Source organism: Hyaena hyaena, unplaced genomic scaffold (assembly GCF_003009895.1).
Source record: "Hyaena hyaena isolate Hyena2069 unplaced genomic scaffold, ASM300989v1 scaffold_396, whole genome shotgun sequence".
Taxonomy (NCBI): Eukaryota; Metazoa; Chordata; class Mammalia; order Carnivora; family Hyaenidae; genus Hyaena; species Hyaena hyaena.
Genome location: NW_024081027.1, coordinates 775,073 through 795,648, shown reverse-complemented (window position 1 = coordinate 795,648; position 20,576 = coordinate 775,073). Strand labels below are relative to the sequence as shown.

Sequence of the window (20,576 nt, the reverse complement as noted above, 5' to 3'; positions counted from 1 at the left end):
TAGTCCTGTGGGAGCTGGTAAATTCTGTTCGCAGAGCCCGTGCATTCACACAGCCTTCCTTTTATAGAAGCGCCCGCTGCTCCCCACACACATTGCACACGGCTCCCCCGGGGCACAAACACGGCTCCCAGGCGGGTGGAGCAGAGCCGGCCCACTCCCTGCCTCCAGCACCACAGTTCCCAGAGTGCACGTGTGCCGGTGGCCAGCGGGGACCAGGCTCTCAGGGACTTTGCGGTTGCAGGTGTGGTCGCTGCCACCTCCAGCTCCCTCCCCCGGCTAAGCCCCCATTTATTCCGCAGCCCCTAGTTGCCTCAAGTCAAGGGAAAGAAGGGAGGTGGGTCTTGGCTATGCATGGAGCTGGCGGCACCCAGCTTGTACCTTGGTCACCCCCAGAATGTGGTCTGGCTGTCTTGGCAGCACGGGGCAGCTATTAAGAGCGGGTGGAAGTTAGACCTGGGTTCAAATTCCAGCCACTTAATACAGACTAGTCACTCGGGCTGCCTGGACCTTCATCCCCTTGCCTGTAGAACAGGGATGCTAACAGGCCTCACTCTGGGTCCCCAAGAAGGAACAGGTCATGCGTAGGGCACGTCAACTCACACGCTGCGTGGCATGTAGTAAGCGCTCATTAATAGCTTTTATTTTCACCAATGGCTCAGGAGCTGGGAGGAGGGAGAAGGCATGGGGAAGGCCGAGGTGGGGGATGGGAGGAGGGGGCGGGGGAAGTGGCAGGAGCGCCAATGCGAGGCATAGGTGGTGACTGAGGGGGGGCGCTGACCCGTCCTGGGGCCTGGGCTGGAGCTGGAGAGAACCTGCCCGCACTCTGCTCCCACCGAAGGCGCCGCGCATCCTGGACACCACAGCCGTGGTTGCTCTCCAGTCTCCTCCCGGGCAGGCCGCGCAGGGCACACTTGTATGCAGTGTCCACCCCGTGGGCCCAGGAGAGCCCGTCCCGCAGGAGCAGCTCAACACTTACGGAGGGTGGGGGTCGGGTCGGGGTTGGGGGAGTGAGGACGGCCAGACCACGGGGGAGGGAGGGAGGACACGGGGGTCCCCCGCATCAGGGAATGGACACGACACTCATGCTCTGCGGCAGGACTATAGCGGAGCCACCAATACGCCTAGGGGTGGGGGAGGGGTCCTCTTCCCAGTCGCGGGGAGCCAGTCGGGGACCAGCCGGGCCGGTGAGGCAGGGAGCCAGGGCGGGGTGGGATAAAGGCACGAAGTGGGGCTCCGGCCAGGCCGGCAGGAAAGATGGGAGGGGTCTGAGGGGGAGGAGCCGGACTTCTAACGCCCTCCCCGCCTTGGGCTAGGATCTGGGGTGGGATCCTGAGCGCCATCCCGGTCAGGCGGCGCCCGCGTCGGGTCGGCCCTCGGAGAGAAGCCCCGCTCCACTCAGACCAGCGCGTAGTCGAACTGTCCGCGCTCGAGCGCCTCCTTGTGGTCGGTCCAGGACGAGGCGGGCATGCGGCTGTAGGGGTCGAGCAGGATGCGCACGCAGCGCACCATCAGCAGCACCAGCACCACGAGCAGGCAGAGTACGAAGGCGAACACCGTGCGCTGCTCCGCGTCCAGGCCCGCGCCCACCGGGGGCCCCGTCGACGGCGGCAGCGGCTCGGGGGACAGAGTCCACGTCGCGCTCATGGCTCACATCGCCGCGCGCCCTGCCGGAGGAGGGGCCCGCCCGGGGCGCAGGGATGAGGCTGCGCCTTCCCGCCCCTGCGCCGCCCCCTCCTGCCTCCGCCCCCTGACCTTGCCGGGATCCAGCCCCCGCCCGGGCCTCCGTCCCCCGGCTACGCCCAAGCCCGGGCCTCGGGCACGCCGCCGCAGGCACTCGGGGACCCAACTCCGGTCGTGCGCGCAGGTGGGGGTGCTGAGAGTGGGGAGAGGGAGCCCGGGCCCGGCCAGCCCGCGTACAACAGGTGCGAACGCACGGCCCGGGCGGCGCGGCGAAACCCTGTCCCCCGCCCGGCTCCCTTTGTTCCCGGCGTCCCGGCGACCCCTCCCCCACCGCCCCCGCCCCGCCGCGCCCCTCACCCTGGCCTGGACCGGGACGGCAGCCGAGCGTCCGGCGGCTGCGCTCTCTTCCGGGACCCGCGCCGGCTCCGCTCTCGGTCTCTCTCCCGCGGCGACGGCGGCGGCGGCCCCAGCTCAGCCCACCCCACCCGCCCCTGGAGCGCCAGAGACCGAGGCAGGCGAGCCGCGCGCTAGCCGGGCCGCCGCGGCCGTTCCCATGGCGACGGGGGGCGGGGCCGCCGCGGGGGGCGGAGGCTGCGCAGGGAGCGGCGCACGGGCTCGCGACCCCGCCCCGGCCTCCGGGAGAACAGCGCTCCCGCCCGCAGGCGCCTGGGAGACCCTGGTCGCGGGGGAGCCTGAGCACCCAGGACCTCGCCCACCCCACCCCGACGAGAACCCCAGGCGGCCCCAGGCCGACTTCGGCACCTATGTGACAGACCCCTCAATCAGACGTCCTGCTGGGGGGATCCCAATGCCGCAGCCCCCCCGAATCATATAGGCACTCAAGCTCCTCCAGCCCCAGGGACCCCAACCCTCCGAGATCCCAGCCAGGCCTCAGAAAAGCTCCCCAGCTCTTGCGGAGAGGACCCCCTCCCCAGGGGGGCAAGGTCCTGACCAGGCAAGTCTAGGGCTGCAGTTCCTTCGGCGACCTTGACCACCTCCTGTGCCCACCTGGCCAGCTCCCACAACCTATCCTCGGTCCTAGCTGTCTCCCACCCCAGTGACAAACACCTCGGACCACCCAAGTTGCTCTCCTGCACTTTGGCGTTTTATTATTTTCAAACCTCAGGCATATACACAGGATAATAAGGGCGCTGTTCAAATAAAAAATGGAGCCAAAATGGCCTGGCTGGAGCGGCCTGTAGGCTACTCTGAGCGGCAGGGACCTGCTGTCCTGCCCCCTGGAGCCCCTGGGCCAGGGGGCCTCTTGGCACCATGTGGCCTGTGCACCGCGCTGACCCCGCCCAGCACCCCCCCCCCCCAGGGGGACAGGGGCAGTGCCGGGGGCCCCCCCTTCCCCATCCAGCTGGTTTTGTAGCCACCCTGGGAGACCGGATAGTCCTGGCTTCCCCAGAGGCGCTGCGACAGGCGGACACCAGCCCTCTGTGTGACCACCGCGTGCTGATCCAGCCCAGAAGCCTCTGCTCGTGGCCACCACGCTCAGAGGACCTGCTCCGTGCTAGACGCCGAGATGTCCAGGAGCCGCCAGGCCGCGTAGGGGTTGAGCTCGTCCTGGTCTCGACAGAGCGCCCACACGTACAGCATGCGCAGCACCTTGTCCTGCGGAGGCGGGGAGGGTGAGGCGCGCGGGGGACTGTGGGAGGGGCAGGCGGAACACAGGGGATGCCGGGAGGGACCGAGGAGCCGGGCTGGCGCGTCAGCCGGGGTCTGGGGTCCAGAGGCGACAATGAGGCCTTCACACAGAGTCAGTCACCCCCAGACTTGTCAGGACGCGGCCCGCTGTTCCCGCACAGTCACACCACCTCCCGACTGTCAGTGCGAGGTGGCTGGAGGCTGCCACCAGGCGGCCTTGCACCAGCCACCCTCCCTCACTCACCGGGTCGCCCTCCACCACCTCGCCTTTGGGGTTCTTGATCACCATCACCAGCTGGGCCTGGAAGGTGATGATCAGCACAGGCCCCTGCTCCATCATCTTGCCCATGGCCAACTGCAGGGGGAGCAGACAGGGCGGGTGGGCTTCAGAGAGCGGCCTCGCCCCTTCCCCGATGCTCGCCTATGGCTGGTGGGAAGGCCCCACTTCCCAGGAGGCGGCCCCAGCCCCAGAAGAACCCCTTGGAGCTGCCCGTCCCCGGGTGGGGGTTATCCACGGGACCCTTCCCAACATGAGCCAGAGTCTGAACTCCTAAGAATCCAGGCAGCCTCCCCAGACGCCAGTGGCTCCTTGTTACCCAGGCCGGGGCTGGGTGGGCGTGCAAGGCCTCACAGAGGGACCACTCCTGCACATGGCAGGGGTAGCAGAAACAGAGGCTGGCATGCCTTCAGCTCTGCGCCCCCGCCACCCAAGAGACACTCACGTCGATGTTGTCGATGTCCAGGATGCGGGAGTGGAACTGCAGGCCCAGTGCCTTGGCCTGCTGGATCGGGTGGGCCAGCTGGCTGTAGGTCTGCGGAGGGAAGCCAGACACACCCCTGCAGCCGGGCCCGCACGCGTGCAAGCCCCACCAAGGTGCCGTGCTGCACCCGCTGGCGAGCCCAGGCGCCGTGAGCGCCATCCTGGGAATCCGTCCCGGCGGACAGGCTCACCGCCCTATTCCGGGCTTTCTGCGCCTGCACCTTCCAGAAACGGCCGCTGGTGCCTGCGAGTGCTCTGCCAGGAGTGGCAGATGCCAGGAGCGCAGGTCCAAGCGGGGAGGCCAGTGCCGCCCATTTGCTGGCCCGAATCATACCCCCTTGTTAGAAAGATAGCGCTGCATCGAGACTCCCAAATGGAATTGGTACTAATCAGTAAAGTAGGTAATTTTCCTGCAACAGGATCTGAGACCCATGCCTGGAGGGAAGTTGAGGCCTCGCTGCCTGATCTTGGACTTCCCATTTTACCGCACTATGAATCTTGGCCTGGAATCAAACGCGTTTTCTAGGATTTGCCCTAACCCGCAGCTGATCTGAAATGAGCTCCCTCGGTCAGTCTCCTCCTCACTGACCAGCCCCGATGGGAAGCTACTGGCCACAGGCAGCCCGTTCTTCCCATGGGATGGCAACACCCCGATGGCACCTCCAGCCCCACTGGGCCTGCTCCCAAGGCCCAGGACACGCGTGCCACCTTGCACCTTTTTGCTGGAGGCTTCTCTGGACTCAGCAGCTATGCTGGAAGCCATTCCAATTAACACTTTTTATAGAAGTAACTGATCCACCAAGAAAAAAAATGGTGCCAATCCTATTTCCTGTGTGGTTCTTAAAAATGGCATTTAAGAAACACTTCTGGGGGTGCCTGGGTGGCTCAGACGGTTGAGCAGCCAACTTCAGCTCAGGTCATGATCTCACAGGTCATGGGTTCAAGTCCTGAGTCGGGCTCTGTGCTGACAGCTCAGACCCTGGAGCCTGTTTCAGATTCTGTATCTCCCTCTCTTTCTGCCCCTCCTCTGCTCTCACTCTGTCCCTCAAAGATAAACAAACACTTAAATAAACACACACACACACACACACTCCTGGCAGCACCTGCATTTCAGGTGCATTTCCAGGGACCCCAGCAGCTCTCTGGCAAAGATAATCATCCACAGCCTAATGATCCCAAAGCATTAAAAAAAAGAAGAAGAAAAAACCACCACCACACACTCCTAAATGCCTGCTGGATTAGTCACCGCGCAGGGGAGTATTAAAAAAAAAAAAATCTGACATCTTCTCCTCTGCTTTCTCCAAGTTGTTTGTGAGCTGGAAGCAGAATAGATCAGCCAAAAAAGGCTCTGGATTGCTCAATACACATTCGCTAGAAAAAACCCCATGAAGACACAGGTCAGGGAGCGAGCAGGGTGAGTCGAGGTGGCCAACAGGCGGCTGCCAGGGCCAGGCGGACAGGGTGTGCTCCCAGGGACGGCTGACCTGGGTCCGCGGCCTGGCGCCGTGGGGCCCGGGGACCATGAGCACCGACTCTGGGGAGCCGCCGGCCTCATCAGGACACACGGCTCCTCCCCATGCGGGAAATCTTATCACTGACTGTTTTGATCTATGTTTCGGGAACTCAAAGTGAGAACAGCTATAATGAGTCCAGCCAGCGTTCCGTGCGTTCTGGAGCGCTGCTGCGTCTGTGCTCGCACAGTACCCTCGTGATGCCTATGACATGGCCCAGGGACGAGAGGGGGCGCGTGCCCTCGGGCTGCTTGCCAGCCAGCACCCACCGCCACCATGTGAGACCCCTGCGCGCTGAGGGAAGGTCACAGCCCCCGCCTCCCCCCCAGCTATTCGTGGCCCCTTTCTGCCCAGCCCTGGACCCTCGGGTCCCCCCACAAGCAGGACACCGGACCCTGTCACCCCTTCCCGGCTCTGCCCAAACAGACTTCCCGACCAATTGTTCTTAGACCTAAATAGAAAAAGTAAAAAGAAACAAAGAAGTACTCACAGCTTCATAACACCAATCTTTGAGAATCTCAAGCTCTCCAGAAATCATGGCCTAAAAGGGAAAAACAAACAAAAATAAGCTCGAGACTAAGAGGAGGCTGTCTAGGCGGAGGTCCTGCCCTATAGGCTCCGGCTGGGAAGCAGGGGGCCTCGGATCGGGCAGCAGCAACAGATGCCCCTCCCCAGGTCCTGGGGACCAAGAGCCTGCGTGTGTGACCCCCGGCAGCCCAGGGTGGCCTCAAGGGCCCCGTGTGCGGTGGTGTGGAAGGCGGCGGTGTGCCGGGCTCGGCCAGGCTGGGAAGCTGAGCCAGGGAGGTGGGAGCCGCATTCCAGCTCCATTAGTGCTGGGGGTGTCAGGACAGAGGCAGAGGAGGGGTCCCGGGGCGGCCCCCTAAGGTGCCAGAGGGGTTGCCTCTGCAGGAACTTGGAGGCGGGGTTGACCTACCGAAGGCGAGGGAGGAGCCCAGGGCCAGAGAGAAGACAACTAGGGGCAGGCTGGGGGCTGTGACGTCCTCACTTGCCTGCTGGGGCTGCTACTTTAAGGGAGCGCCCCCTCTCTCCCTCCTGCTGGCCCTGCCCACAGTGGTGTAGGGGGTGGGAAATTAGGAGGGGACCACAGGAAGGCCCGTGGGATGGAGGAGGCGGGGGGGGGGGGGGGGGGGGGGGGGGGGGGGGGGGGGTGTGTGTGACAGGAATCTGGCCGGGGGGGGCGGGGACAGGAATCCACCGGGGCGGGGAGGGGGGGGGTGGGGCCTTTCTGTGATCTCATCAGGCCCTTCCAAAGGCCTGGCAGACACCCAGGTTCAGGCCGCGTCCCTGGGGCTAGAGGAGCAGACACGGCTGGGTGGAGACAGTCAACTGTGGGCAGGGGCCCTGTGCAGTGCGGGGTGTGGCGGGGCCTCGAGCAAGCCACCCCCTCCTCGGTCATGAACCAAGAGGGGCCAAAAGGTGGGATTCGGGATTCCGCCAGGGAGGGGACCCGGCCCCTGGGAGGAGGAGCTGCAGCCCCAGCAGCCGCTCACTGGAGGCTCCGGGCACCTGCTTCACGAGGTCACGAGGGGAACCAGACAGGAGGCTCCAGGCTGGGTGTCAGGAAAGCAGGAGCTGCTGCCGGACCTCGTGAAAGGGAACCTGGGTGCCGTCGCAGAGGTGCGGGACTAACAAGGGGCGGGTGTCGGGGGCGCGAGGCCTCTGAAGGCCGGAGAGACCTCTGCCCCCGGTGGCAGCGGTTTTCATCAGGCCGCAGCCTGGGCGACATGCACAGCGGGTCAATCTGGAGCCCGGGGAGACGGGAGGCGGGCAGCGCCCAGGATACGCCAGGCGCGGCGCCCACCTCCAGCACGTTGGGGATGATGTCGCTCTCACACTGTCGCAGGAACCGCTCCTTGTCAAAGGCGGGGTCGACTCGCAGGATCTCTGTGAGCACCTCTGACATCTCCGTCTTCGAGAACAGGCCCCCTGGAGGCATCGAGTCGGGAGTGGGCTGGGGCCCGGGACCATCCCTGCTGCCAGCCCAGGTGGGAGGGATAGTCCGGGGGCAGCCCACTCACCCAGCAGGTCAGTGACCTTGTCTGTCAGCGCACGGGACGCCCGGATGAGTGCGTTGTCACTCTCGTCATACTTCATCTTCATCTCGAAGAACCCTGCCAGGACGTGGGCTGAGGTCAGGGGTCCCCTCCTGGGACACACCCCTACTCCATGACTTCCGGAGGCTCCTCAAGCAGCCTACTCCCCGAACAGGCAGGGTAAGCTAGCAGTGGGGGGTGCTCTCAGCTGGCTTCCTAGGGGGTGGGCCGAGGGGCCGGGTGAACCACGAGGCATAGGGCTCTCACTACCAAGGAAACTGGCCTCTAGCAACTGTCACAGGACAAGGGACAGGGCGTGCTGCACGGCGGTGCTCTGGCTGGCACCCGGGAAGCCCCACCAGTGCCTCCTGTCCCGCCCTAGGAGGGAGCCTCTCATGGAGGCAGACCGGCCGCCCTGCTGCAGCTGCGGACGTGTACCCGGCTGCCCGCCGGCCTGTGCCCCGCTGCTCCCTGGCCGGACGATCCTGTGGAAGTGGCTGGTCCTCTCTGACCCTGGTCTCCTCCTGTGTAAAGTGGGGCTCTGGCTGGTGCCCAGCGCACCGGAAGCACTCGGCAGGCGTCCGCTGGCACGGCTGCGCTGTCAGCAGGGTCTCCGGGACCCAAACACTCACGATTAAATACCACGTTGTTGTCCCGGAAGTCTCTCCACTGCTGGTACCACCTGGAGTCCTTGTGCAGCACGACCCCCACGGCTTCCCTGCGGAGACGGGGTGGTGCTGAGCAGCGGCGAGGGCCCTCCTGCGGGCAGTCCACCCCCCTGCCTCGGTGTCTGCCTCCTGTCTCCCCTTCCCACCACCCACTACCTCCCCCCAGTTCTCAGGGGGGCAGGAACTCCTGAGCAGAACCGAGGCTGGAGAACGAACTGACTTGGGTAGGAACATTCCAGAGGCGCTCAGACAGCAACAGTATGAGTGTGGAGTGGGGCGGGAGCGAAGTGGGGGCACCGGCCGCCTGGCTACCTACTCATTGGGCTCGAACACCTTCTCTTCCTTGAACTTCTCTCCCGCAAACTCCTTCCTCTTCCTGAGGCGCTCCGGCCTCCGATAGGGCCCGGTCTGCCCCAGCACGCTGTCGTCAATCTCCTTCTTCACGGACTCCACCCCCTGGAGGAAAGCAGCCGGCCCCAGGGTGGGCGCTCAGGACCTTCCCGACACTGCAGACCACAGCTGGGGGCCTGTGCGTTTGTGCCCCAAGTCAGGAGGGTGTCTGCTGGGAACCCCAATCCAGGGCCCGATGGCACCCCAGGGCCTCGGCTTCCCCCGGTCTCGAGGTCACGTGGCTCCGAGCACCCTGCCTGACTTCCCTCCATGGACCACAGGGCTGTTCCAGACGGGCCCCGCTTTTCTTTGGCTGCCCCCCTCTTCTCCCCAGCCTCACCGCAGGGGCTCTGGCCGTGCTAACTGTGCACGCCTCCCCTCTGGAGGGCCTCCCCCTCCCCTGTATGTTGCCCTGTCACATGTCGATCAGGAACTGCTCACCCCGCTCTGGGTCCCCCAGGCCCCTCAAGGGCAGGAAGTTGGACTTTCTATCCTGTGGCCCTTGTGGGGAGCAGAGGGCCCAGCATGTGGGAAGATTCAACAGGTGTTGCAGAATGAATCAGGACCTCAGGTCGCCCTGAGTACAACAGGTCCCTGGTTTATGGACACAGGCTGAGGGTGTTAGTGGCTGGGAGGCTCTCCATGCATTAACCTGCAATGACTAGGGCCTGCGACTTGCTCAAGGCCACCGAGCAGGGAGCAGAACTCGGTCCTGGTGCTGGGGCGGGGGGGCTGCCTCTCCAGGACTGAGCTCACCACTGAGAACTCTGGCTCCAGACTCTGAGCAGGCCAGGCTGTGAGCCCCGGCCCGACCCACCTGGGAGAGGGCTCTGAAGGCGGCAGTCCTGCCCAGCTTCTCGCTGCCCTTGGACACTGACTCTGCCGACTGCTTGGCAGTCTTGGCGGCTTCCTCCACGCTCTCCTTGATCTTCCGGCCAAGGTCACTTTTACCAACTTCATCGAGACTCTACTGAGACTGAGGGATGGGGGTGTCAGCACAGCACCCCCTGGGGCCCACACAAGCACCCCCGGAGTTAAGACCAGCCCAGTCCTTCAACAGGTGGGGACAGACGCTCTGAACGCGTCTGGCCTGTGGGGCCCCGACACTCGGGTGCAGCGTGCACAAGGCCTGCAGTGCTGGACCCCTGGGCTCTGGGCTGGACACCAGGTCAAATGGGCTCTCCCCGGAACGAGCACGAGCAGCAGCTTGGGGATAAAAGGTTCAAAGAGCCTGTGCCCAACGCTAGACTGGCCTCAGACCCTCACAGGCGGCTCAGAACAGGGCAGAGCCCTGCCCCTCTCTTCCGCCCAGAACAAAGCAAAACAGGCAACAGAAAGCAAGCCCCTGGCCTCCCAACACCCCCCTCCCCATCTCCCCTCACCTGGAGCCAAGCAGCCCTTCCCTGTTTGGGGCAGGACGAAGTCACAGGCCCTTCCTAGTAGCACAGATGTGTGAAGGCGTCTAGTGCCAGCAGTGAGCTATAGGGCACACAGGCCGGCCGGACTTGGCCCTCCATCCTGGGCGGGTGGGGGGCGCGCATCCCAATTCCGGAAGCCGCCCGGCCAGGCTGGCTCTCCCCGGGCTCACCACCCACGCCTCTCCTCCATGGTGCCAAGTCACGCCCCGCCCAGGCGCCGGCTCTGCCTGCGGCTTCCAGCATGGCTCTCCTTCCAGAGGCGAGGAGCAGATGGCCCGGGGAAGTGGGGGGGGGGGGCGGGGGGAGGGACCATTACCTCCTTCACAGTGCCTGTGATCTCCCCCAGCTTCTTCCTGATCACCTCGCTTGTCCGCACGGTTTCCGATTCAATGCTTTTCTACGGGAGGGAGGTTGTTTCCCTTTGTCACCACACAGTTGTCTTAGAGGAAGCATTTTCTGAGCAGCAAGCCCCCCCCACAACCTGCCTGAGAACCCCAGCCCCCTCTCGGCCCCACAGCCTTGCTTTCAAGAGCAGCTGGGGGCTGACGGATGGAGACCCCCAAGGCCCAGCTCTCCAGTCTCTCATTAGGTGCGGGGGTGATCTTGCCCCCCACCCTGCCTCATCCACACTGTCCTGCCCCTTGCTCTGCACCCCTGCAGCTACCAGATCGCCCACAGCCACAGTCCCACCCACCTTGGCTTGCTCTGCCCCCAGCACCCCTCCCCCTCAGCTCGCTCCTCTTCCTTACTGGAAAGATAGGTGCTCGTCTGTGGGGGAGGGGGGCCCTCAGAGGGGAGCCAAAAGAACAAATCACCACGGGACCTGGAGCGGGTGCCCGCTGGGGAGACCAGGACAGGGCCCCACCTCGCAGAGCCCGCATGCGGCCACGGCTGCCGGACCACTGGGCACGGCGGGCGCCTGGAGGCCGCCCAGTAAGACATGTGGCAATTAACAATCACACCAGAGGCGTCACCCGCTTGCCACCTGCTTCTCTCGGGGGGCCGCAACCGGCTCAGGGGCAGCACATCTCACACCTGCGGCTCAAGGGGTCACTGGGGGAGCCCACACAGCCTGACCCCAACCCAGGAGGTCGGGGAGGGCGCCGAGACCCGGCGTCTCTCACAAACTTCCAGAAGAAGCTGGCGCCGCTGGTGTGCAGAGGACGTGGCTTGGTGTCGCCGCAGAAGCGGGGGGCTGGCACCTGGCTCCTGTCCCCTTGCCCCCCGGTCGGTGGGTGACGTCACCTTCCCCCACCGCGCGGCTCTGGGTGGAAGCCAAGGGACTCACATATTTCCTCCTGGCCTCCCGCAGCGCATCGGACTCCTCCAGCTTGCGGGCCTCGTCCCGGAACTTCTTTATACTTTCTTTCATTTCTTTGTTTTTGGCTAATTCTTGTTTGATATTATCTAGCAAGCCAGAGAGAAAGCCTTTCCTGTTTCCAGAAGAATAGGATTTGGACTGGAAAGAATGTAAAAGAAACAAAGGATTTTTACTTTCTCCCCTGTGCTGATACAGATTTCACAATGAACAGCTACCTCCATTGTGAGCTACAAAGGTCAAGTTAAAAAAGCATCACGTTGGGGCGCCTGGATGGCTCAGTCGGTTAAGCGTCCGACTTCGGCTCAGGTCATGATCTCACAGTTCGTGGGTTCGAGCCCTGCGTCGGGCTCTGTGCTGACAGCCAGCTCTGCGCCTGGAGCCTGTTTTGGATTCTGTGTCTCCCTCTCTCTCTGACCCTCCCCTGCTCACGTTGTCTCTCTCTCTCAGAAATAAATAAAAACATTAAAAAAAAAAAAAAAAAGCATCACGTGAGGGACGCCCAGGTGGCTCAGTTGATTTAAGTGTCCGACTCTTTTTTTTTTTTCTTTTTTAGTGTTTACTTATTTTTGAGACAGAGAGACTGAGCATAAGCTGGGAGGGGGCAGAGAGAGAGAGAGACACAGAACTTGAAGCAGGCTCCAGTCTCTGAGCTGTCAGCACAGAGCCCGACACGGGGCTTGAACCCATTAACCGTGAGATCATGACCTGAGCCGAAGTCAGACACTTAACCAACTGAGCCACCCAGGCGCCCCAACTGTCTGATTCTTGATTTCGGCTCAGGTCATGATCCCATGTTTCAGGAGATGAAGCTCTGCATCAGGCTCTGAACAGACAGTGCAGAGACTGCTTGGGATTCTCTCTCCCTTTCTCTGACCCCTCACCCAGGTTGTGCACTTTCTCTCTGTCTCAAAATAAATATTAAAAAAAAAAAAGGCATCAGGGGATAAACTGTGCAACATCCAGTTTCTTTATTATTCAGTAATAAAAAGGAACCAGTTAGCAAGCCATGAAAAGATGTTGAGGTCTTACACGTTATGTATCAACATCTCAATTTAAAAAAAAGACACAGAGGGGGTACCTGGGTGGCTCCATCAGTTGATTTTGGCTCAGGTCACAGTCTCAAGTTTCGTGAGTTCAAGCCCCATATCCGGCTCTGTGCTGACAGCAAGGAGCCTACTTGGGATTTTCTCTCCTTATCTCTCTCTGTTCCTACCCGAACTGTGCTCTCTCTCAAAATAAATAAGCTTAAAAAAAAAAAAAAAGACACAGAGGAACCTCAAATGCATATTACTAAGTAGGAGAACCTGGTGTGAAGAGACTGCAGGCGGCGTGATCCCCACTCTAGGATATTCTGGAAAAGGTGAAACCAGTAAAAGGATCAGTGGTTGTCAGGGGCTGGGGAGATGAACGGGCAGAGCAAAAGAGAAGCTTCCGGGCAGTGAGACTACTCTGTCCAAACTCCCGGAATGAGCTCCCAGCAGGAACATGAAGGTCAACTACGGACCTCGGTTAATAACAATGTATCAGTACCGGCTGCCCAGCTGTACCAAACCTACATTCAGCCTGCGGGAAAGACAGGCCCAGGTGGGAGGAGAAGGGTCAGGAGGTTGATGGAAACTCTCTGTACTTCCTGCTCAAGTTTTCTGTACATCTAAAAGTGCTCAAAAGGATGAAGTCTATTAAAAACAAAACAAAGTAGGGGCGTCTGGGTGGCTCAGTCGGTTGGGCGTCTGACTTCGGCTCAGGTCATGAGCTCACGGTTCGTGGGTTCAAACCCCGCGTTGGGCTCTGTACTGACAGCTCAGAGCCTGGAGCCTGTTTCAGATTCTGTATCTCCCTCTCTCTCTGACCCTCCCCTGCTCACCCTGTCTCTCTCAGAAATAAATAAAACATTAAAAATAATAATACATAAATAAATAAAGTACCAGTCTCCTCCAACAGATCCAGGCGCAGTTTGGAATCCTCATGGAGATTCAAACATGCGCACCCAAAGGGGCCCCTGTCCAGGGCTGCAGCTGAAAGGACCCTGTGGTCCCGTATCCGGAAGCAGCTAGCATAGGGCTCCACTCCCTGGGCTTCTGGGGCTGGATAACTTCTTCCTTGGGGGCCACTCTCAAGTCCCACGTTGGAACTCACATGTCACCCCGAGGCTGGGCTCACAAACCTCCCTTGTCAACCCACAGGACCCCCGTCACCCAGAGCCCAAATAAGCTCAGGGCCTCCCTCGTAGGAAAACCCAACACACCCAGAAAGCCAGGGCCTAGGGAGGCCAGAAGCAAGGCCACGGCCCTCCTGTAGGCACAAGCACCAGTGTCGTACACTGCCCAAGACACAGGCTTCAGGGTCACACTGAGCCCGGTTCAGATCCCTGCTCCCCCAGTGTGGCGAGAGGGGGCTCCGGAGAGAGAACGTGAGGCCAGTGTGGCCAGCCTTTCCCTGGGGGGCGTCTCCGTTCTAAGACTGTGTGGGACCGCGCCACCTCGCAGCCGCACACAGAGGTGGTGGCTAAGAGGAAAGGCCCCAGCGCACGTTCCACACCCACAAAGGCGCAAGGAGGGGACTAGGGAGATAAGGCCCATGTGAGAGTCTCAGCTGGCTGAGAGGAGACTCAGGGGGAGGGAAGGGTGGTGGGTGCGGGGAAGTATATCTGGTGCCGGGCTTTCTTCCCTGTGCTGGGAATGCACCACCAGAAAGCAGTGTGGCTGAAGACGACTGATGGGGAGGACAAAAGCTCTAGAAAACGCCGGCCATGAGGAACAACGGAAATGGGAAACTGAGCCCCGGGGGTGAGGGGACTCCGCTCAAATGCCTGGAGGGCTGTCACCCAGAAAAGGGAGGAGCCACAGGGAGATGGATTTCAGCTTAGGACAGGGATGCCTTTCCAGCCACAAGAACGGAGACTGCCTCTTTGTCAGGCAGGAGCTCCACCCCTGGTAATGCCATGCACTTCCCAGGATCCCGAGAGCACCAGCGCGCTGGGTTCTGTGACCCTGAAGGCCTTGGGTGTGGAATGCCAATCAGCGGCCCCTGCCAGTGGGGGCAACGTCCTGCAACCCTGTCTCCTGTCTACCAGGTCTGATCTTTCAGACCTTCCCCCGCTCTCCGCCTGCTGGCATCCCGAGGCACTCACCAGAGGCAGCTCTCCACCGGGCCGGCGTATCTTATAGGCCCCACCGCGCAGCGGCATCAGGTTGTGGCTGGACAAAAACAGAACTCCACTGCCGAGGCATCGCTAATCAGGGGAGAAAACAGAAAGATCCATTCAGGTAAGGTCACTAGGAAGTAAGCAAGCCACACTAAAGTGTAGGGGTCATCCGAGACTCATTTGCCAATTTTTTTTTAATGTTTATTTTTGAGAGAGAGAGTGTGAGCAGGAGAGGGGAAGAGACGGAGGGAGACACAGAATCCGAAGCAGGCTCCAGCCTCTGAGCTGTCAGCACAGAGCCCGATGCTGGGCTCAAACCCACAAACCATGAGATCATGAACTGAGCCAAAGCCAGATGCTTAGCTGACTGGGCCACCCGGCCACCCCATCATTTGCCGATTTTTACCGCATGCCTGCAGCATCTCAGACACCCTACCACCTTGCTGAATTCTGAGAAGCCAATGGAATCTTGTGGAAAAGAAGACACTGGATCTGCACCTCCAGGGTCCATATCTACTTTCCTGCCTCTGAACTTGGGAGAAACCAGATGAGTCCCAGGAAATGCCAATCTACGGTGGAAGAAGACTAAACGTGCCAGTCTGATTTAATCTCATTAGGCTGAAATGGGCACCCAAGAGCCTCGATGCTGGCAGTAAGCAGGCTTCTCTCACAACCCTACCCCACCAGCCTGGGAAGACCAGAGACCTGGGCTTTCAGAGGTAAAACACAGGTAACTTGTTCCAGGCACAGTCTTGGAAGAAACCTACCAGATCCTGGTCCAGGGTTGGGATGCAAGAGGAAACACCTGGGCGAAGGCATTAATAACATCATGTGAAAGGCATTTCTTCTCCTACCAAATGAAGAACTGAAGCTCCCTAAGAGAAGGGCCGGTGAAGGTCATGCTCAATGTTGCACCCAGCGCGGAGCCAGGCACACTGATGCCAATGACCACTCTTCCATTTCCACATTCCCTGGGCCTTTCCTCTCCCTGTTCCACACCTCCTGTCTCCAGGAACTCTAAGCAACACCCCAAACTCATGCAAATGCCACCATCTCCTATAACTACTTGAAGGGCACTCCTATAACTACTCCTGGGGCACCTGGCTGGCTTGGTCAGAACAGCAGGAGACTCCTGGTCTCCAGGGTCATGAGTCTGAAGCCCACGTTGGGGGTAGAGATTACTCAATGAACTTGAAAGCCCAAACCTGAGGCTGGTTCCCAACCGGTCTTGTGCCCAGATCCAAACACGTGTAAATTCAATCTCTAAACCCTGACTGAAGAGACAAGTAGCTAAGGGAGAAAAAAATCAGCCTGGAGTCAAGACAGCTTCTTCCTCCCCACACTAGGATCCCTATGAGACACTTTCCTTCATCCAGAGCCTAGCACGGCAGGGAGTCTGACCTAGGCTTTGGATGGGGTCAACTTACCACACGAGCTGAGACTGTGGGCAGGTTGCTTAACCTTTCTGAGCCCCAGTTTCCAAACCTGCGAAACGGCAACAAGCAGCAGCAACGTGAAGTACTACTGTTTGCTGGGCGCGCTGTACACGCTTTAACTCCCACTAGCCCTACAAACTCCAGCTCTAAGCCAGGACGAGAACTACCTCCCGCACTTCCACACGGAGGGTTAGGAGGAGCAGTGCAGGAAACGCTCTCAGTAGAGGACCTGGCACATAAACGGGAGCCGTGACTGTCACGATATCTTGTCTTCTCCCGGCTGTTTCTCCACGAGGAGCCGGGGCCACCGTGCACTCTCCGGTGCACGTGGAGTCTGAGCAGGAAGTGAGGGGAGATTCGCCGCCCGCCGGGCTCAGCGCACGGCCGCCTCGAACCCGGCACGCTCAGCCCCTCAATTCCAAGCGTCGCTCCGGGACCCCGGCCCCGGCCGACCCAACGACCCAACCCCAAGTCTCCTGCCGAGCTCAAGGAAGGGTCGAGAGGGCCAAAGGGCTGAGGAGAAAAAAGCCCTGGAGGTCACGGGCTGGGAGCTCCCTAGGCCCGCCCCCAATCCCCCACCCGACCCCGCACGTCCCCTTACCTGCGGGCAGCGGCACCAGCCTCCCCGCAGCGCCGCCGCCGCCATGTTGCAGGATTCCGTGTGACCTTCTTACGACGCGGCCTGATGGCGTCATCCGCCGCGTCTATGTGGCGCGGCGTGGGTCTGGGAAAGGCCGAGCTTAGGGGCGGGGCTTCGGAGAGGGAACGGCCTCTGATTTGACAGGGTTCCCTTGGGGGCGGAGCCTTGGAAAGTGGTCTGGCATAGGGGCGGGACCTAATGAGCTAGAGATTCCTAGAGAGCCAGGCCTCTGATAGGGCAGGATTTTGGGAAGGCGGGGCATGCGTCTTGACGTCACCTGAGGGCGGGCACTTTTTTGAGGCAGAGACCTATGGTTGGATGAGGCTGCGAAGGGGCGGACCGTGAGGACGTGAATTCTGTCCCGTCCGGAGAGGTGATCTCCCAGTCAGATCGTGCAAGATTCCATTGTCCGGAAAGACGAGTAGAGCGACTGACCTCAGGGATCGGCTCGATTGGATTCTGACTGATTGACCCGCGGACCAGCCCAGTAGTGATTGACCCTGGCTCTCACTGACAGTGACCTACTGTGACCGACCGACGGGCAAGTGAGCTGCTCCAAGAGCGAGAGCAAAGGAGCCCACTTTGTACAGCACTTCGAGAAAGCGCCTGTTGGTTTTAGTCCAGAACAGGAAAATGAAGACCAGGCTGAGTGGAGGCCACTCCTCCGTGGAATCCGCGTGAACTGACACACGTTGCCCTAAAGAAGATTAGGCCTTTGTCTTTTTAGCACTTAGATAGGATTTTCCATTTGGAGAATGCCGCCACCACGTGGCGGTACCTTAACATGGCCATGCAGCCTGAGTCTAGGAGGGATGGGGAGCTGGTATCTCGGGGGAGTTGACTTTTGAGTTACTAAACTGTGACAGGGTCTGTGGGACTTGAAAGGGAGGCAACATAACACTTCCTGGCTTCAGGGTAGGACAGATCCTCCGTCTCTCAGGAGCTCCACCTCGAGGTGGGAGTAAGGGATGAGGGGGTCTTCCGCTCTGGCTTTGTTTGAAACGTCTTTACTCCAAGAAGAGCAAGCTAGTTAAGTAGTTGGGATAAACAGGCTTGTTGCTGAGAAGACCTGGGCTTCTTCGTTGTAGTTGAAGCCATGGAATTGGACAAGGGCACCCAGGAAGGAGTGTGTCAAATGGGTACATGAAAGGCCAAAGTGGAGGAAGAAGAATCCTTAACGTAGACTGGGCAGGACTGGTCAGCAGGCAGGAAGGGCACCTGGAGGGCCTCGGAGAAGGCGGGTGGGGTAGGCGGTGTTGAATGCTGCACAGACCTCAGGCAAGGCAGGCCAGGCCAGACCTGTGTCCATTGTCCTTGGCATCGTGCAATATGGAGGTCCCTGGTGAGACCAGCAAGCGCTGTTGGTTAAGTGCTAGCTGTGGAAGCCAGAGTTCAGTGGGTTGAGATTTTTTTTTTTTTACAGAGGTGTGCTGGAGCCAGCTTGTACTGGCTATCAAGACCTAACTGTCAAATTTTTAGGGATTTTGGAGCTAGTTGTTAAACACAGCCATTATTTAAAAGTTGATTGTAGGGACGCCTATGTGGCACAGTTGGTTGAGCGTCTGCCTTTGGCTCAGGTCATGATCTCACAGTTTGTGGGTTTAAGCCTCTCACCGGGCTCTGTGCTGACAGCTCAGAGCCTGGGGCCTGCTTCGGATCTGTCTCCCTCACTCTCTGCCCCTCCTCTACTCATCCTCTGTGTCTGTCTCTCTCAAAAATAATTAAACAGTAAATAATAAAATAAAAGTTTAATTGTATAAACTTCCGACCAAGTGGATTATATTTAGATTTTTTAAAAATCTTTTTATTTATTTCTAGGAGAGAGAGAGAGAGAGAGACAGCGTGAGCAGGGGAGGGTCAGAGAGAGAGGGAGTCACAGACTGGAACAGGCTCCAGGCTCTGAGCTGGCAGTCAGCACAGAGCCCGAGGCGGGGCTCGAACCCACGAACCGCGAGATCATGACCTAAGCGAAAGTCGGACGCTTAACCGACTGAGCCACCCAGGCGCCCCTATATTTAGATTTTTTTTAATGTTCATTTATTTTTGAGAGAGAGACAGAGTGTGAGCGGGGGAGGGGCAGAGAGAGAGGGAAACACAGAATCTGAAGCAGGCTCCAGGCTCTGAGCTATCAGCATAGAGCCCAATGCGGGGTTCGAACCCACAAACTGTGAGATCATGACCTGAGCCGAAGTTGGACACTTAACCGACTGAGCCACCCAGGTGCCCCTAGTGGATTATATTTAGACAAAGGTAATATATATTCAAATTTCAACACTTCCTTTTCTCTTTAAGTTTATTATTTCTTTTGGGGCGCCTGGGTGGCTTAGTTGGTTAAGCGTCCGACTTTCACTTAGGTCATGATCTCGCGGTTCGTGGGTTCGAGCCCCGCGTCGGGCTCTGTGATGACTGCCAGCTCAGAGCCTGGAGCCTGTTTCAGTCTGTGACTCCCTCTCTCTCTGACCCTCCCCTGCTCACGCTGTCTCTCTCTATCTCTCCTAGAAATAAATAAAACATTAAAAAAAAAAAAGTTTATTATTTCTTTTGAGAGACAAAGAAAGAACGGGGGTGGGGCAGAGAGAGAGGGGGAATCCCAATCAGGCTCCAAACTATCAGCACAGAGCCTGACTCAGGGCTTGAACCCATGAACCATGAGATCATGACCTGAGCTGAAATCAAGACCCAGATACTTGACTGACTGAGCCACCCAGGCGCCCCAAAACTCAACACTTCCTAATTATTTTTTTTCTACATGTTGCTTCGCCATGCTAGTGAGGGTATTTACACATTTCACATCTGTGTGCCAGAAATAGTTACATGTGTTGCTGTATCTTCTACCAGTTCGGTGTTCAGTGACGCCACATGAGTAGCCATGAAATCAGCGGCGGGGGGAATATTTACACCACAGGAATTGGCAAACACTACTGACCAGGAGGTTTTGGTTTTGCTTGAAGGACCAGTTATTAAACCTTTAGCCAGCACATAGCGAGAGCGAGTGCAGGCACCTCGGAGGAAACTTGGCTGTGTGTAGAAGCACAGAAAGAGGCACATATGGGGAGGAAGGGGGGTGCTTTGTTTTTCCACCTTTTCCTTTTGAAAATCTAAAAGCTACCAAAAAGTTGCAAGAATGGTACGATGAACACTCGTGTGCTTCGCTTAGATTCTTTTTTTTTTTTTTAATATTTATATTTGAGAGAGAAACCGAGGCCGAGCAGGGGAGGGGCAGAGAGAGAGGGAGACATGGAATCGGAAGCAAGTCCTAGGCTCTGAGCTGTCAGCACAGAGCCTGATGCCAGGCTCCCGCTCTTGATCTTGGCTGTTGGACGAAGAGCCTCCAGTTCTCACTAGCCATAGGCTGGTAACCCTCTTCGGTGTTTGACCCATGTGGGCATGCGCCAGCCTCCAACACGGTGGCCGACTTCCATCCAGCGGTGTAAAAGAGGGCCAGCGGGACAGAAGTGACAGTCTTTTGTAACCCAATCTCGGATGTGACAGCCCATCACATTTATCATATTTTGTTACTTAAAAGGGACACCATAGGTCCTGTCCACACTGCAGGGGAGAGGACCAGAAGGAGCGTGAATATAGGAGATGGGAACCAGGGGAGCCGATTTAGAGCCCCTCCCCCCTTGATAAGTGTTAGAGTGATTTGATTATCCTGCCTGGGGAAGGCGAGACTCAGGGCTCAGGGGTGATGCCCCTTCGTTTCCTACAGTCCTGCCATTCCAGAACCTGGGACCTGGGCAGCGTCTCCTTTTTGTGCTTAGAGATTTCCTTTTTGGCCTATGTGCATTATCATTCTTTGTTACTGTTCCTTGAAAACCCCTGTGATCACTCATGTTTCCAGCATCTACTCTGGGTAGGATTTGATACGATGAAAACAGCCCTTCCCCTCTGGGGTTTTCC

The 20,576-nt window shown here is 59.2% G+C and overlaps 2 protein-coding genes across 2 annotated transcripts; both read right to left on the bottom strand.

Moving 5' to 3' along the window:
- Positions 1–610: 610 nt before the first annotated feature.
- On the bottom strand, positions 611–2,186 carry CTXN1 (cortexin 1). Its single transcript, XM_039251565.1, has 2 exons — positions 2,038–2,186; positions 611–1,664 (listed from the first exon to the last, which is right to left on the bottom strand). Exon 2 carries the CDS (start codon positions 1,642–1,644, stop codon positions 1,396–1,398), a length of 249 nt encoding a protein of 82 aa, XP_039107496.1. The 5' UTR covers positions 1,645–1,664; positions 2,038–2,186; the 3' UTR covers positions 611–1,395.
- Positions 2,187–2,763: 577 nt separating this feature from the next.
- On the bottom strand, positions 2,764–16,723 carry TIMM44 (translocase of inner mitochondrial membrane 44). Its single transcript, XM_039251589.1, has 13 exons — positions 16,635–16,723; positions 14,583–14,684; positions 11,420–11,590; positions 10,448–10,528; positions 9,531–9,680; positions 8,640–8,779; positions 8,288–8,373; positions 7,641–7,733; positions 7,424–7,548; positions 6,092–6,142; positions 4,053–4,142; positions 3,575–3,685; positions 2,764–3,297 (listed from the first exon to the last, which is right to left on the bottom strand). Exons 1-13 carry the CDS (start codon positions 16,677–16,679, stop codon positions 3,178–3,180), a joined length of 1,365 nt encoding a protein of 454 aa, XP_039107520.1. The 5' UTR covers positions 16,680–16,723; the 3' UTR covers positions 2,764–3,177.
- Positions 16,724–20,576: the final 3,853 nt, after the last annotated feature.